We start from the raw sequence: 18,813 nt of genomic DNA, 5'->3' as shown, positions 1-18,813 counted from the left end.
ATCTCTGATTGCTACAGTGATCAGTACATAGGATTAGCAAGAACAAGCACAGGAATCATCTGCTATACCTAAAAGTATGACCAACTCAGTATCCCAGATCAAAAAACTCCTCATTTATTGATAAAGAGTTGACTAATGGATTAAATGGAAATGTATCACATTTCTCTAACTGAATATTTGGGACATAATGTTTTCTCATGCACCATCAGAAAACTCACAGCTGACAATAACAGCTACTCCTATCTGCCTGCTTTGAAATACTTAAGACTTTGGGCAAAAAAAAAAAAAATAAAGGTAAGTCTGTGGGTAATATTGTATAACTGTAGGCATCTATACAGCTTCAGGTCCAATGACAATTGTATGTAACAACACCTAAACAGATTAATCCTTTTCCTTTTAATAGGAAAACATTTTAAGGGACTCTTCTTGGCCAGAGTACAGATGAATATTAGCACTGCTTTTGGACTGTGTTTGTGAGGGAGTCCCATATGTCTATTCCACAAGAAAGCCAGAACAGCTACAGCAGCAATGCAAATACTCTCTTCAGAAAGACAAACCAAAAATCACAGAAAAACAAGTTATTTAATTTTAGGCTACCTGCTGATTTAAACCAGAAAAGCAAAGTATTTTTGTAGACATTCAAATAAACATTGCTTTTTAATATGGAATTTTCTACAGGCTTGGAAGTGGGTTTTAAGTCCTATGGTGTTGTACATCTGTGAAAGAATTGTTAGGTTTTGGAGATTTCGACAGGAAGTCATAATTACTAAGGTATGTAACACAGCTCACATATCTGCAAAAAAAAACCCCATTATGTCAATTGTTTTTTATTGTTTTTAGGTAACCTCTCTATTGTTTTTTATTGTTTTTAGGTAACCTCTCTATATTAGGGACCTCATTTTTCACTCCTAGCTTCAGCAACTTTTCAATCATTACCATGTTTTCAGCCAAGTATTGATTTTACATTTTGCATTTATTCCAATAGCAAATCCATAAGAATATTCCATATGGGACCAAGCTTGATTAATGAAGTACCAGAACTCACACCACCATAACACAAACATCTGTTGGTGGTCTCCCTTTTCAATGAACTAAAATCATGTTCCACTGCAGTTAATGCCAGGGACTACCTTGACTTCAGTAGCAGCACACAGTTTTTACTTTGAAATCTGGAGTCTTCCAAGGAGATAAAGGGTTATGTGATCAGTTAGTATATATAGTCAAATCTCCACTAATACCACTGTAACAATTTCCCCCAGCTGTGTGCCAAGGGGCTATTTAAATCACACCAGAACAGATTGAGGATGTTGCTACTGAAGCAGCTGAGTCCACGTGTATCAAGGCAGGGATCAGGAGTACCTTGTGTGAGGGGAACAAGATAAGTCTTGCTGCTGATTTCACAGAGTGGCTGAGATCTGAGGATCTCAGAATATAACAGGTGACATACAAAACTGCGGCTTGACTGAGATTACCTCTTTATAAAAGTGTATTAGAATTGAGCTCACTGTGCCTTTTTCTTTGTAATCCCACAGAGTTAGCAGTGTTACATGACAGCAAAACTAGGAATTAAGGAATTATTCTAATCAATTAAGAAATACTTTTGCAGAGGTCATACCAAGAAAATTGACAAATTGTTGAATTGTTTCAGCCTTTCCTCTGCATCTTGCACTCAGAAGTGAAGCTGTCCCACAATACATACTGTACATGCTCTCAAGCCATTGGGCAACAACACTGCAACATGCAGGTTAGGATATTTGTGACCTAATGAAAACAAACATTTACCCTTCTGAATGAAAAATAAAATTTGTCCCTTTATCATTCCTTAGGTGGTGACACATTCCTCTGGAGTCCTTGAGCTCCACATGAAGAAACATGGCTTTAAAATGGGAGCTGGCCAATATATATTTCTACAGTGCCCATCAGTGTCACAGCTGGAGTGGCACCCTTTCACCCTCACCTCAGCTCCCGAGGAGGACTACTTCAGTGTCCACATACGGCTCATCGGGGATTGGACTGCAGCCCTTTTCAAGGCCTTTGGAGCAGAGGAAAAAGCTCTGAAGGAATTGTGGATGTTACCAAGGTTTGAATAAGAGACTGTATATTTTAAAATGTTGTTTCTATGTTTTAAAAGAAATGTTAACATTTTAACTTTAATTAATTTTGCATGTGTTTTTTATGATACATTATTAGATTGTAATTCTGGATTCATAAATACAACATTATGCTAAAAACCACCACAGACAAATAGCCATGAACTATGGGGCCAGAAGCAGCCAAGAGAATGTGATGACTAATCCAAGATTTAAAGTCCATATCAATATCCTTATCTCTGTTGTTGCCATCTGGTTCTCTAACACCTATATCTACACCTAAAGATACCTATTTTGGAAGATGGTTGTTTGATAAATGACTCTGGAAGATATCTGCTAGATTTGTGCCTCTATTCTTATGCTCTGATGGTACCCATCACTTAATATCCAAAATTCCAGTTTTTCCCTTTCAGTTGTTTAGATATTTTGTGGTCCCTGAAACATCTGCCTAAATCTTACTTCTTTCCAACAATCTCCTTTGACCTCGTCTCTATTTTCTAAACCCTGCTCCACTTTATAAAGGTTATTTGTGTTCAAATTGTGTATTTTTGGCATCTTAATACAAGCAAAAAGTTATTTCTCTGTTGTTCCCAGTTAGGTAGGGATCCTCTGAAGTCAAAGGAGCCATCCTGACTTACTCCAGCCAAGAACCTGGCTCTATACTGAATGGATTCAAACCACGTAGCTCTACTTCTGTACTGCTTGCAGGAATAGGAAGACTTTCAGCAAAGAGCCCAGCACAGGATCATTTAAATTCTAGTGGAGTGTGTAGGGCCTGGGTCTGCAGGGACTGATTTCCCCCTGGAAAGCTCATAGACACCACTGAGCTGCAGAGTTTTATTAGAGGTTGGGTGCAGACAGGAAAATCTGGTCCAGTCCTTGCATTGTATCAGTTAACAAGAATTAGAAATGAAATCAGTACCTCTTGTTAACTGATATTCTTGTTAAAGTCAAATGGAATGAGAAGTATGCCACTTCAGCAGAACTGGAGCAAAAATTGTTCAAAGTGATTGACAGCAAGTGTAAAAAATGAGGCAGAGAAAAAAAGTTATCAAATGTTTCTTGCCACAGTGCAGGGTTGAAATTAACACTACTGTCATATACAAACACTCCTCTTTTTAATCTCATTAGGGTGCCTAATGACATCCATCAGTTTCTTTCTTGCAATATTATTTTTAATATTTCAATAGTTAAACTAGCAATAAAGCAAAAAACATGTCTTTTTCACAGTTTCAATATCTAAAGTTATACACCAAATTGGTGACTATATTAAAAAAAAAAACCACATAGCAGAAACTATGCAGAAGACAGAAGATATACCAACTGAATAATAAGGTAGGGTTAAGAATAAAATGTGTGTGTTTTTAATTACTTAAAGAGGATTAAAATAATATGTTCATACATATATATAGGTAGCAAAGACAGTTGTGATTTCTGACAAATTTTGGGAGCTAAAACCATAGAACAGATTATTAATGTGAAAATAATTAAGTTCTATGTTATGTCTCTTTAGGATTTTGGCTGACTTAATTGCTGGTTTAATACATTGCCCCAAAATCTAACTGCTCTCACAGTCAGGAGTACTACACAATCATCAGCAAATGCTCAGATTCTAAAAATAATCACAGAATCTGTTAATGATACTTTTTCAAAATTAAATATTTCCCCATATATCTAATTTCTTTTCTAATGAAATGGATAGGAAGAATATGGACCATCCAAACCACAGCAAGAAATTCCATGGCCCTATTTTCTACATCTCTTCACCAAATGTAAATGTAAATTTTTTTTGGCACTTTGTTTACTCTCTTCCTACCTTCATCCACTCTATCTAGATCAAATGAATGAGTTGCATAGCTCAGTTTCTCCTTCTCCTCTTTCTCCTCCCTGCTTTTCTGAGTTTTTGTATTTGGCTCAGCTGTATAGCTATGGCTGAGTAAAGCGTTCAAACCAATGATGGGATCTCTGTCACCTGAGGATTTAGGAGCAGACTGACAAGACAAATCTCTTCGAGGGATGATTCTGAAATAATTGAACTTGTCTTATAGAACAGCAACAGACTAGAGAATCCTTGAAATTCTTCCAGATCAATTTTTTCTCAATCTACTGACAACAATGAGAATTGCTTCCAGCCTCACATTGAACTACATAGAAAGCTTATCTGAAAGCTGCTCTTAGGCACTATAGTTATATACCATCAATTAACCATATTTTACAGGAATTTTTGAGTGCTCAAAAATACTGGGCTGGGTAATAATCTAAATAATTGTACATATTAAAAAAAAAAAAATCTTTAGGTCAGATTTCTAGCAATTATGCCAGAGTAGCTGTTTTGTTTGCTACTGCACTTGCAGGGCATTTTGCACATTGAAATAAAATGGCAAATGTTTGTTAAGACTTTTTAAAAAGTAATAAAGGGATTTGAGATACATTGTGTCCCTATATTTGTGTGCAGCATTGCTTGGGGATTCCCCTTTCTCTTCCTGTTAAAACACTTCATTTTAATTATGTGTGCCTATTTGTTTGTACTATTTAAGGATAAATTTTAAGGATAATTAATGCAGTAAAGAGCACAAAACCCCAGAAAATGTAAAAGGAAGGAAAACCCTTTTTTTTTTCCTGAGGACTAGGTGTTGGTGAAACCGTCTTCCCAGCATGTATGTTGTACAAAGACAGAGCTGGAAAGAGCACTCCAAAGTACTGTGTGTATTTACATTTCATGTAACTAAAGGAATGAATCTGATTATTCAACAATCTTTTTCATCTCTAATTTTGACCAAAATTAATTTCTTGGCATCAACAACATTGATTACAGGAGGCAGTAATATCAACAAACATGTCTCCTTACACATTTTTGCCTTTACATCAGATACTAAGTACAGTATTATGCCAAAAATGTATTCCTGAAATGTATTCTGCTTTTTCAGAAAGAGCTGAGAAAATAGTAGTTCCCTTGCATATGATGACCTTTTTCTTGCCTTCTCTTTTATTACTTTAACTCAAATGCAGAACTTCTAAAAATGATTAATATAATCTGTTCCTCTTTACTTTGATGTGTACAATATAACAAATAAAGCTCTAAAACAGGATGCTTTTCAGTAATTCATAATTAAATATGCAAATTCCACAGCTAAATTTGGACATGTAATTATATGACTAATCACATTTTAGAAAGCCAGAAAATTGCAATTGCATGCTTAAATAGATGGCCAGGCCCCAAATCCACATGGGTGCTCTTGTTCTCTCATTTCAGAAAAGACAGTTGCTTTGCTATTAAATGGCACTCACTGAAAATTAAATGTATTTGTATGGGCAATTTATGTGCTGCCTTAGACATGTATTTTCTCTTTTATTTTAACAGAAACTCAGTTTTGACAATGTGTAGCCCAACAAATGTTAACCTTTCTGTCACTTTATAAATTGTTGACTCCTGACTAAATGTTTTTTTGCTGTAGACTGGCTGTGGATGGACCATATGGATCTGCAACCACAGACATCTTCCACTACCGAGTCAGTGTGTGCATTGCAGCAGGAATTGGAGTCACACCATTTGCCTCTATTTTAAAATCCATTTGGTACAAATGCTGCAACCCTAACACAGTGCTGGCACTGCAGAAGGTAGGTGGAAAAGTTTATTGCTTCATTAAAAAGTTCCACAAGTGAGCCTACTTAGCCAGGGGAGAGAAGCAATTCAAAGCTAGAGGCTCACTTGAGTGACCCTCTTTAACTTGCTCTGAGAAGCAGCCACTCCCTTTCCAGTTGCCTTAGGAACTGTTGTGGGGTGAATTCTCCTGAGCTCACCATCACTCCCCAAGAAAGAAGGTAGCCCAAACTGCGAAGTTTTTAGTAAAATTTGAAGGATCAGATTTTCAATAGCAAAATGGAGATAACTGTGGAATGTTTTTCATAGCTAGACAGATGATTAGGGAGCTACAAGAGAAACTTAGCCTCTTTTTTTATGAGAAATAAATCCTGCAATGTCATCTCAATCAGAAGTGAAGGGCAACACTTGCTCTTTGTCCAGGTGCAAGTTTCATGAGGGTCCTTCAGCAGCACGTCCTGGTCCAGAAGGCTGCATGCAGCAACCATTTGCTGCTTTTCTCACATTGCAAAGTTGGGATATTAACCAGCACAGAAGGAATATAAAAGGCATTTAAGCTCCGGATGAGATGCATATATCAAGATGCATATTACTCTCTCGAACCACTTTAATTATTTTGTTGAAAAAATATGTTCAGATCTATAAGGCAAAGATGGCACAAAATTAATTAACATACTCTTAATTTTCTGTTATATACCTTCTGCTAATGGCATGTGAGGCTGCACTGGGGACTATAGGTGAAGAAGAGATAAGAGGTGAAGTGGGGTGAGGGCAAGAAGGTAGCATGGAAAAAAAAAATCAGCATTAAACATTCTCTTCCACATCCATCATGGCAGACCTTACAGCTTTTAGGCCATTTTCCAGTTTAAAAGCTGAATCAGGAACTGTTCAACATTTCACATTTAAGGACAAATGTTGAAATTGCATTGGAAGGGACAGATCTCTGAAAGGGTCAATATATATGGAGCTGATTACAGGACCAAGGGGCTGATCTTTTTAAATGAGAGAGTGTTAAAACTGGCATCTTAATGATGAGCTGCCACTGAAAAAGCATCTGGGATTTTTAGTAACTGAGGACTTAAGGACAGGTTCAAATTGCCAGGGGGGATCTTTGAGGCAGAAAAAGCACTGAGAAGGGAGGGAAATAAAAATGGAAATACACACTATTTGAGAAAAGAAGTGTATTTGCAAACACTGCGATTGTACCAGGATGATCTTTTTCACTGGAAGGAGAGCTACGCATATGCATACAAACTTTATATATGTAGATTATGTATATTTTGCATGTATACAAGTAAAAGTATTGTTGTTATTATTGTCACTGCTGCTGTCTTAAGGGGAAAAGAACAGAATTTAACTATGCATCAATAGAGTACTTGAGGGTGTTCATTCATTGGAGAATTAGGGAGAATTTCGGCTAAGTGTGCCTGCAAAGATAAATGCATCGTGCATTCTGCCACAGTTTTCTGCTATGGAAAACTTTTTTTCTATAGTTTTCTATAGTTTTTCTGAATTCCTGTGAAATACAAAATTATCAGGATTTCTACTTGTCTTTTCTTTGTATCTTGGCTTCCTTTTTGGTGCAGTGGGAATAGCGATGTTTATTTTTCACAGGTGTTATGAGGCTTAATTTCATCAGTGCTTGTAAAATATTTTGCAAGTGTGGATGAAAGGTCATGGGGAAGTTCACAGCATTACTTAGAAAAATTTAGCAGTCATTTCAGTGAGAGCGATTAATCTCAGGGTAGCTCCACTTTTTTTTTTCCATTGGTTAAAAGCTTCCACTTGTGGTATAATTACGAATAATTTAATCTTCCTCAAAGTATTCAGCACTCTCTTTTAGCCATGATGAGTACCATAGAAATGTCTATTAAGGAAATAAATAAGAGGTTTTTCTTTTTTTTAACAAGTTCGTTTTGATTTGAGTACAGCTATCATTACAGTTATTGAACTAATATTTCTTAGTGTTGCCCACATATGGTTGAGATATAAATACTCATAGTTTCCATAATGTCTGCAGCTGTATAATTTAAAAAAGCCAACAAATCAAAAGGAGTATATATTTATCTAATTGATTCTTCACAATTAAATATCCTTAGAGCCCTCGTTTCCCCATCATTTTTGCATGTACTACTAGGAATGGCTGGAAAGTTTCTACTGGCTTTAGTTATGCAAAATACGATTTTTTTTTTCATATTAGTGGTCTCATTTTTCAGATCAATTGCTACTGAAATTGATAAAATTGTAGTGATCCATCAGATTCTAGTGTTAGCAAATATCCACTTTCTCTTCCCTACAAAAGACATAAGAAAGGTCCTACTGAGTACCACCAAATATCCATCTAGCTCCATTTCCTATCTCCAATGGTGGCTCTTCAGGAACACCTAGAGAAAAGTATACAGACCAGAAAAATCAGACGGTGATTGGTTTTTACAGGACACTTTCTCACCACTGAGCGACTCATATCTCAGCAATCCCCTTGACACAAGAGCTGTACTTCTGTCTTTAATATCACTTTGTGGCTTTTTCTTCCATGAAGTGGTCTAATTGTTTTTTGAATCCATGTATACCTTAGACAACCATAGCATGTTGTGGCAGTTCTGCTACATACTGAGAGGAAAGCACAATCAGTCTTTTCCATTTGCTTTGGGACTGTCTTCCACACCTGAGGAAAATATCTGCCCCAGTCTCCAGTCCCATGCAAATATCTTGTCTTGAAGACCTAAAAACCTAGGTTCTTTCTTCTGTCAAATGTAACCATGTTTCTGATCTTTTTTGATAATAGTTTAAGCTTTTTGCTTTAAATTTAGGATTATGATTTTTATATTGCCATGCATTTATGGGAAAGGCTGTTTGCTGCCACCCTGTCAGTGCCTCCTGTAGGCTGCCAAACCTCCATTTCCTGCATGACCTCTGGTTTTTTTTTTTTGTTGGGTTTGGGGTTTTTTTGTTTGTTTGTTTGTTTTTGTATGCTACAGACCACAGGTAATGGAGTATACCGAAGAGCATGAAGGACTGGAGGCTTGCAGGGAGGTGCCCACCTGCAGGTGTAAGAGGTTTTGCAGGGATATTCATGCCCAGGAGAGAGCAGCCAGAGTCAGGGAAGAGGGGTGTCCTCCTTGGACAGCCCTTTAGTGAAAAGCTTGCTTTGCCCAGAGCTGAAGCTTCAACTCTGCCCTCAGGGAGCAGGGAGAAACAGATGGATGCTCATCAACAGATAATTATTAATGACTTTCCTCATGACGGAAGCTGATTTACAAAGAGTATTCTTTCACCTTACAGGAAAGAGGTAACACAGCTCTTGCTCTTGTCTGTTGTACAAAATACAGGATGTGGGAAACTGAAGGATAAATATCCATGAATTGCAAGAGCATTACAGAAATAAGCAACTATTCAAACCCCTGCTTTCATCTGATTAATAGCAATACTGCATCTAACTCAATTTGCAAAAAGAGCACTTGGAAAATTTAAGACAGTTTACTTGAGCAAGCCATCAAGCTGAAAAATGCAATTGATGGCAGTATGGTGGGTGGAGACTAATGAAACATAAATCTAAACCAGATTTTTAAGGGTCCTAAATAATTGCAGTCAGTTAATAGTATGAGGCTTACAAGAAAAAAAAGGATTCAAAATAATTTTTAATTATATAAATGCACTGGAGCTACTTTATTCTACTGTTTTAATAAGGATTAATTTTTTGTGCATTTATTGTATTTTAATTATATATGTAATATGTTGTGCTGTGCTATGGGCAGCCAGTGTAAAGAAAGGAAGACTTCTTTGTAAACACCATTTATTTTAACATATTAGACTAGAAGTCCTCTTTGATCTAAGGAAAACTAATTCCTTTTATCCATAGGCCATAATTCTTCGCTATCTCTTTTCTTTCTAAGATTATAATCGCAGCCAAAAATACTTCTTCTAATAATGACAGTCTTTCTTCATCACCAAATGCCTGCCACCTCTTAACGTGAAAATCAGAGGCAATGTGATGGGTGCCGTGGGATGAGCTTAAGGAATTTTTGCAGCTTCAGAAAGCTGCATCCTTTCCTTAGAGGAGCGTGCCAGAGGTGGCTTGTTCCAATCAGTTGGACTGGCTGTTCCTGTGACAGCCAGGCCTGCAAACAGCTAAAAGCATTCCTTCAAGATGCATAGTCTGATGTTCTGAAAACCAGTTCCCCAGTTTGAAGACTGCATTGTCTCAACTCATTGGCTAGCTTGTCTTCCTCCTTCCCTGAATGTGCTTATCTCCCAGTCCTGCCCACATGCTCTCAGCTGCTACCCCATGAGCATTTCTTTACTAATTTAGAAACACACAATATCTCCTCTCCACACATATGTACTAAATATACATTTCCATAAAATGAACTGCTGAAAAAACTTGAGAAATAAGATGATCAAGTAGAGTCTGGGGGAAGAAATTTCTCACTACAAATCAACAGCTATGGTGTGACACAGACTGACAGCACTCAGTGGGCTGATTTTCGAGGTGCTGAGTATATAGAACAAGTGGGGACTTTAGGACTCAGACACAAAAAAGCTACTTACAAGTTAAGGCTATAAACCTTACCTAGTTTTGGTAATTTAAAATAATGATGTTGTTGGCCACTAATATGAAATTCTATAACATCAGTGGGCTTGCTTTTTCCTCATAACCTATGCCAGGGTAAATCAGCAGCAATTCCCCTCCATAGAGTAGCAATAAGGTCATATTTAAGGCAAAATATTGAAACAGAAGGAGAAAAAGCAAACAGCCAAGATGGTTAGCACTAAAGTTCCACAGACAGTCTTATTCTTGGGCTGTAAAAATACCCTACTTAACCCTGAATGCCTTATCTCTGTTTCTGGGATCATACATCATTTATATTTCTTACATAAACCACAGATGGTCTCTTACAGTACACTCAGATCTAGGAAACATCTCAAATTACTGTTAGTGTCTTTCACCAAATCTCCACTGAAGCATGGTATTACCACATTTTTCTCCCACCACCTTACCAGAAGTCTGACAACCTAGTATATTAAATCTTTGGGAAATCTCTTTATAGCTTTCTGGTTTCTTTCTCTGGTTTTTCATTTCAGAAGTGTCCAATACACATTTTTACCTCATTGATCCTGTGGAAAAGACTTAATGATTGCCTTGGGAACATACCTTCCAGATCACTTTTGATATTGCAGTACAATAAAAGACAGAGGGGCTGGTGAGCAGAGAAGGAGATGGGTTAGAGAAAGCTGAAGGATTTTGCAACAAAATAAACATCACAGTCACAATAAAATAAGTTCCAGTCATTCAGGCTTTATAAACTTATACATTGTCCTTCCTGCTGTTCCTTTCACATCTGAAACTGTGTCTTTTTAGACTTCCTCCATGTTTGTGTATTTCTTCTTTGGATAAATTATGAAAATACACAGCCTGCAGAGGTCCATTTGAGGTTTGGCACCATCTGGTCAAAATAATGGTAGAGTGTGTGGCAAGAGCTACAGAATTTGAGTAATAAGAATTGCAATCAGATTTATCTTGTAATTGTGCTTCAGACTGCCACCAGGGTAGTTCCTGGACAGACAGCCTGGGAATTTCAGACATTCATCCTCTGGGTAGTACAGGAACTCACAGTTGATTTGTCTCCACGTCTGTATTGGCTTCATATGAGGCACTGAGCTGAAACCAGGGGATGGACTGGTCCCAGTCCTCTACATAGCATTGCTACAGGAGATTTCCAACTGGGAAATCATGATGGTGCTGAAGACTCCCTAAGGTAATTCCTGATGGGCCTAGGAGTGACTGAGTTTCAGTGCACTGATAAGATCCTGACAAGGGAATTTCATCAGTTCTAAGGCAGTTCCTGTTGCAAACTTTATTAACTTGTACACAGACAAGACATTTGCAAATGGTCACCAGAAACCAGTCCTACAGAGGTGGTCATATAGGACAGCCTTCTAGAAATAGCTCATTAGTTAGAAGACTGCTTTATATGCAGTTAAGACAACAGATCACAATAGATCATGCACATGCAGGAGTGGTCACAATGATCCTTGTAGCCAGCTGGCTACAAAAACTGGGCAGAAAAAGGTTCTTGTGGACTCCCACTGCTCCAGCTGAAGATGCCAGAGTAAGGACTCTTGAAATAGAAACTCATCATCATATGGACAATGACTAACAGTCTTGTTTGAAAGATTTTTTTCACATGCAAGCATTACCTTATGCCAAGATATTAATAAATTAGCTTCTTTGTTTAAAAAAAAAAACCAAAAACCCAACAAACTCTGCTATGTTTTTGATTTACTACAACAGAGTAGGAAAAATAAGCCATAGAAATGATTGCAGGGTGCCTCTCAGTGGCAGTGATCCCAGGAAGATTTGGTTTGCCATAGACACAATTACAGGATGACTTGATCACATCCTCTAATTTCTACCTGTAGAATGAAACTTCAATAACAGGCTCTCCAACCCCATAGACAACAAACCAAAAAGATAAAAAGTGAAACTAGTGAAATCTGTATGAGAGAAATTGTGTCAATTTTTGATAGAATGGAAGGTTTCAAACAATAAAAAACTGATCATGGGATAACAGTTCATTTTACCCCTTTCGCAATTGTAAATTTAGTTTCAGGTTTCTCTAGGAAATAGAAGTTTCAAATTAAACATGAAACACATTTTTTAAAAAGGAATAGGGACTATTTCTCACCTGTTTTATACACGGCATATGACTTGAAGAACATAAGTACCTTTTGGCACATGAAGAGTTACCCTATGACATAACGACTTGAGAAACAAGGAACTCCTTGCTTCAATGCTGAATAAAACTGAAATTAAATGAATCCAAAATTTCAAATAATCATCAAATCATTTGCAAGAAATAAAGGACTAGGTATTACAAGTTAAAGCAGAGATGCACTGGCAAGGCTATATGGGAAGCTTGACCATTTCCTACTTTCACTAGCACATTAATATATTCACTCATTATTTAAGCTGACAATCAAAAGTTTAAAATGTCAAAATAATGTTCAATTATATTTATATAAATTTAGTGTGGAGAAGAATCACACACTACATGGTTAATGAGTTGAGCCAGTAATTATGAAGTTTTATTGAAAGTTTGCTTCTTGTTAAATCTCTTTATTTATTTGGCAGGTTTATTTTTACTGGATTTGTCGAGACCCATCAGCATTTGAATGGTTTGCTGATCTTCTGTTCCATTTGGAAACAAAAATGGCTGAAAAATGGAAAAATGATTTTCTAAGCTATCATATATTTCTTACTGGCTGGGATGAAAGTCAGGTAATAATGAAACTGTTAGAAGCCAGAGTAAATGTACCTTGCTTTTCCAGTATGGTAACATGTAGAACAGGAACAGCTGAATAAATGATGGATGAAGCAGAGAGACAAAGAACTGTAAATATAAAGATCCTAAGATGTCTGTTACATCTCACATTTAGGAAAACAGGAATGGAGAAATCAAGCCAGAGATTCCTCCAATCTTGCATCTTGTCTTGGGCAAAGATAGTTACCAGGTGTCTCACAGAAAAGTGCATAGAGCTTTCAGGAGCTCATAAAGGGATATTTTGTCTATGTCTTAGGAACAGTCTTTCATTAGATTCTGTCATTTTTGTGCTGAAATGTTGAGGACTGTCTAAAAAATGTAGGCTTCATTTACTCTTATTATTTAATACAACTTCTGTTGTAGCAGTTAATATATCTATATATACATAAATATATATACATATACATATATATATTGTATATATATATACAATGCATTTTTGGAAAGTACTGCACTTAGAAAATTTTGGCAACCAACTTCATGGTCTAATTCACGTTGTTCAAAAAGACATTTTCTCTGATTGACTTTCAATTTGCCATCTCATAATTTCACTGGATCATACCACCTCAAGCACTTAATCCTTAGACTGGGTCAATATTATTCAACCTCTTTAGTCTTTACCTAAACACAAATGTGTTGATTTTCTCTCTCTCTCTCTCTCTCTCTCTCTCTCTCTTCCCTTTTTAATGGATCACTCAGATCATGCAGTGATAAGTCAGGCACCTGCCAGAAAAACTCTAACAGGGAAGTCTTTGCTCTACCGTTTTATTTCCTGCTGCCTCTGTTGAATGAAGGACTGCCTAGTAGAGATGCAAAAAATACAGATTGCATAGAGCTTTTCCTTTTCTGCCTCTGCTGAAACAAACCCCCCATTGTTTCATTGTTTCTTTCTGCTTTCCTCAGAGTTTCTGTCAAGTAATGAGGTATGTGCATATAGCTGTATTCAGAAAAATCTACTCCCATTGTGAAGTTATGGCAGTTATAGAAACTACTGCTCTGCATTAGCAAAATCACAGGCTATTACCTAAAATCTACTGTTAAAGAAGCTATTGGGGAACCTAAAAACCACAAAGCTGCCCTCATCTTTCAACTATCACCTCACTTCCCTCTTGGGCAAACATCAGGCCAGAAGTCAGGTAGGGTGACAATGGTTCTTGACAATGGCGGGCGTTTGTCTCTCTTCACTCGAGTGCCCTGCACCTTTCTGAAGGGACTTCTTCCTCTCTTCAACCCCATAATCTCTCTTGATTCCTGTCAGAGGAAGGTTCTTAAGTGTCTATTTCTCCCACTCTGACCTGGGCACTGTGCTCAGTAACATCATCTTCTTCAGATACACAAAAAGCCCCCTAATCTTATAGGCCTTTATTTTCAGTAAATTCCTGTTCATCATTCCTCAAAATTTGAGCTTCTGCACTAGTAATATTTAAATGATATTTTACTTCTCCCCTAGCAAAAACCAAAACAATATTCTCAATGTTCTCTCTCTGTCTCACCATATAGATAAGCAATAGTCAAGTGAAGTTGAACCCAAGGAGGATGGGCATTTTAAACCTTCTAGTACACCCTCCTTCACTGACACATGTCTGCTCCTCAGACAGGTTTGCTCAATGCTTTGAGCTCTTTGCAGATTCCATGTTGTCCACAGATGGTCAAGCAGGTAAGGCACATGGTCTGCCTCTGCTTGGCCAAGCTCCCTGCAATACCCCTGGGACTCCTAGGCAACCTTAGCACTCTGAGCTATTGCAAAGGCTAATATCAAAACTCCTGGGAAACTTCCATTTAATGAGAACATTGATGAGAACAGCTCATCTTCTCAATGGGACAATTTTGCCACAAGCAATTCAAAAATTCCACAATTTTTTACCTCCCACTCTTACCAAACACTTTAAGTTCTTTCTTAGACTATTCCAAATCCTTCATGACAGTGGCTCAAACTAACAAGAAGAAGCTTTCAGAAACATGACCTCTTGTGACAACTTTGCTTGACAAGAATAATTGTGTTGGTAAGGAACATGGAAGGCTCATTAGAAGAAGAAATATATAGCATTCCTATGAAATGGATCTAAATTTCAACAACCACTTCTGCAAAAGATGATTATGATACTTAGTTCATGCTAGAGCCTGGACTAAATGCAAAGTCCATTATAAACTTACTTTCCTCTGTTAATTTCTTGATAGTGACAGCAGTGATGATAGTCTGTAGTGGAAACAAGCATATTACTCCTACACAAGATCAGTACAGTTAGGAGTGACTGTGGTTTTTGTTTTTAAATGCACCTGGGAAGTACCCAGATAGCACAGTAATGGGTGCAGTACAGGAGCTGAAGGACAGTAAATGCCCATGAAAATAAGGATTTTTTTTCCTGGCACCTGGGAGCTGAGAAGCTCACTTGGTTCAGTGCTTTACCTGAGGTGATCCACTTTCTGCACCTGCCTCTACCTGAGGAGAAAATTCAAAATATTGAGGGTTTTACACAGAGTCACAGAATAGTAAGGGATGGAAGAGACGTCTGGAGATCCCCCAGTCCAACCCCCCTGCCAAGGCAGGGTCACCTAGAGCAGGTTAGACAGGGACTTGCCCAGGTAGGTTTTGAATGCCTCCAGAAAGAGACTCCACACCCTCCCTGGGCAGCCTTTTCCAGTGCTCTGCCGCCCTCAGTGTAAAGGTCTTCCTCATGTTGAGATGAAACTTCTTGTGTTTTATTTTATGGTCATTGCTCCTCATCCTGCCAACGGACACCACCGAAAATAGTCTGGCACCATCCTCCTGACAGCTGCCTTTGAGATATTTACATGCATTAATGAGATCCCCTCTCAGTCTTCTTCTGGCTAAACAGGCCCAGCTCCCACAGTCTCTTCTCATAAGAGAGGTGTTCCAGACCCCTCATCATCTTTGTGGTCCTCCACTGGACCCCTGTTTTTACCCCTGCTGAGCTGGTATATCCACTGTGTTTTCCATCAGCACCAGAATGGACTCTGGACTTGGCTCTTAGGTACTTTTGGAAATGCTTTTTACAATTCTAGTAATATTGTGAACTCTCAAATATTAGTGAATAATACTGAACTCTCAAATGCTCATCTTCTTCTCTGTCCCTCTCCCTCTCTCTCTTCCTCTCCTCTCCTCTCCTCTCCTCTCCTCTCCTCTCCTCTCCTCCCATTTGATAATTGTCCAGTTTTCTTTCCCTCATTCCATCTTTCCCAGCAAAGAAGAATTATTGCTTTTGCCTCTTACTTGGAATATATGTTTTCGACTCTAAAATTATTGTCCTGTAATTTTGCCTTTAGGCTACTCACATAGCCCTACATTGTGATGACAAGATGGATGTAATTACTGGTTTGAGACAGAAAACCTGTTATGGAAGGCCAAACTGGGACAATGAGTTCAAGAAACTAGCTGAAAACCATCCTAGGTAAGGCAGGCTGGTTTCTAACCTTGTTGGTAACTCTTCTCTCAGCATAAACAGTGGGAGGAGGGGAGAGCAAACCTTTCCAAATGACCCTTTTAAAATAATTTCTTCTTTTTTGCTGTGTGGAAAGAAGATTTATGCTTAATGAAGATTTTAATGAAGAAATCTCGGAAAGAGAATGCCAATAAAATCTAATTTTTGGACAAGAAAATCTAATATTTAGAAGTATTTCAATATCCTGGCCTTTGTCCAGATATAATTGAAACACACAATCCAATTACTGTTCTGCACAAAGGACAAAGTAGCATTAATTTCCCTTGAAGATGGTTATTAAAGAGATAAACTGTGATTTTTTTCTTATGATGTCAAGGATATGTTTGTTCCCCTAACATATTTGGCCACTCTTGCAAGACTATGCTGTTCTGTTATTAGTTCATCTCTGCTGGCAAAGACAGTTCATTTGAACTTGGTGGATTTGCTAGTGGTCTAAGAAAAGCTTCTTTGTTCCTGAAAGCCTTTGAAGCAAGAATTTGAAATATTTTGTGTTCAGCAGTACTAAATTCCAGAATCTTTGTGACTTTCTGATTTCCAAACATTTACCTGCTAAGGCAAAATAAAGGCTTGCACTTGGAAGACAGAGATACGAAAAGAAAAAGGAGAAAACTTCTTTTAAAAGATGAAAAAGACCCAAGAAAAAGCTGAAAGGGAGGAGATCAAAGAGAATACAGTAAGCTACAAGAATACCATAAAATTGCAAAAATAACAGTAATAGAGAATTCACTTGATGGAGGTCAAAATAAATACAATCAGGAAATATGAAAGATTAAAAGCATAAAAAGGCCAAGAATAGGAAATATGACTTTTGAAAGACCTTTCATAGGGATTCTACTATATAAACAGAGCTTTTAAAGTTATAGTTGAAACATTACTTTTTAACATTAGTTACTTCTGCAACTGTAAGTACAGATGAGATAAAAATGTTTTTCTGCTGCTCAAGGGGGATATGGGCATTAGCTTTCTCTGGTGGATCTTGAGATAGTTCCATAGAAAGCCAGTCCTAAACTGCCAGAAAAATCTCAATTTTTTTGGTGAGCCTAGATATCCATGTTTATGGTCAATGTTGAACATTTTAAAGAAAACCTTGCATGAAATAAGGATTCCTTATGAGAAAAGAATACCCTGTTTTTTCTTGCTCTAAATTATAGAAGATTCAAGAGTCAAACAGAAGATTCTACTGTGTGATGAAACAATCAGCTTTTAGGATCTGACTAAATTTCGGGTCTCTGTGCCTAGGTTGACAGAGTTCTCCCTGGCTGCAACAGTGTCTTTGAGCAGATTAGCAGGAATACACCACTTCAGGTTAAACCTGGTGCAATTGAACACCAGAGCAATTTGGCCACGACTTCTGGAGGCTGTGGCTTGAGCACCAAAATCATATCCACAGCCTCTCCTTTACAGGAACAAACTTTTTTAAGCTCATTCTATCACTTGTCACTTCCTCTGCATTTCTGCAGATTGAGCTTTCCCCAGCAGCACAGCACATGTGTGAATCTGTGTGTGCATACATGTTTTAAAGCAATATGTGTAGTGTTCTTGGAGGAAACCCTTTAGGCAGTTTCTAGCAGGCAGCCAGGTTACCAGCTCCCTACATGTTTGTGCACGCATGAACGCAATTGTTTGTTACATTTGTCATGTCCTTATTTATAAGAAGTACCTGTTTACAAATGTTGCTATTAAATCAGCCATTTTAAAATTGTCTGTGGGCAGAAGAGAGTTAGACTAGGCAGCAGGGGGGCTGGGGTGGGGGGACGGACAGGAGAAAAAAATTAGAAAAAAATTAGAAAAAAATAGGAAAAATGCTCAGAAGTAACTGAGCATTTTATATAATTTTTTAGGAAAAAAATTAACTCAGCTGGAGAAAAAGCACTTAAAATTTTCAGTGCAAGCAGTATGTTTGTCCCTCTGATTGAAAAAACTATGAAGATCAAAACCAAAGAGTTACCATTCAAAACATTTTGTGACCTCTAATATAGCAATAAATAATGTAATGAGACACAATAAACATGAAAGTGTTAAAATTATTATACTCTAACATAGCAACACTAATTATACAGTACATGACACAAAGTTTACAGTAACACAAGATTTTTCAAATGTATTTCTCAAAAAGTCATTTGAAAAGATGCAAAGCTGCAGGCAGCCAAAAAGTACAGTGTATCCATTTCATCTGCTACTCTTATGTTTGTTGTTGTTATTGTGATTCCAGCAACAGTATTGGTGTATTCTTCTGTGGACCCAAGGCTCTCTCTAAAATCCTGCAGAAGACATGCAACTCATATTCATCAGTTGATCCAAGAGGAGTTCAGTTTCACTATAACAAAGAAAGTTTCTAG

At 37.5% G+C, this 18,813-nt stretch overlaps 1 protein-coding gene across 1 annotated transcript in view; it reads left to right on the top strand.

Annotated features, from left to right (window-relative positions):
• The window catches only part of NOX3 (NADPH oxidase 3), a 39,088-nt gene extending 20,275 nt beyond the window's left edge, over positions 1 to 18,813 (top strand). Inside the window, exons 8-13 of the mRNA XM_041423888.1 lie at positions 679 to 771; positions 1,827 to 2,080; positions 5,546 to 5,708; positions 12,824 to 12,970; positions 16,299 to 16,423; positions 18,687 to 18,813. Coding sequence (XP_041279822.1) covers positions 679 to 771; positions 1,827 to 2,080; positions 5,546 to 5,708; positions 12,824 to 12,970; positions 16,299 to 16,423; positions 18,687 to 18,813 — 909 coding nt within the window. The remainder of the gene's footprint in view (positions 1 to 678; positions 772 to 1,826; positions 2,081 to 5,545; positions 5,709 to 12,823; positions 12,971 to 16,298; positions 16,424 to 18,686) is intronic.

Source organism: Onychostruthus taczanowskii, unplaced genomic scaffold, assembly GCF_017590055.1.
Source record: "Onychostruthus taczanowskii isolate IOZ18803 unplaced genomic scaffold, ASM1759005v1 scaffold8, whole genome shotgun sequence".
NCBI classification, from domain to species: domain Eukaryota; kingdom Metazoa; phylum Chordata; class Aves; order Passeriformes; family Passeridae; genus Onychostruthus; species Onychostruthus taczanowskii.
Note: the sequence above shows the minus strand (reverse complement) of the source record. Positions and strands in the feature narration are given on the sequence as shown.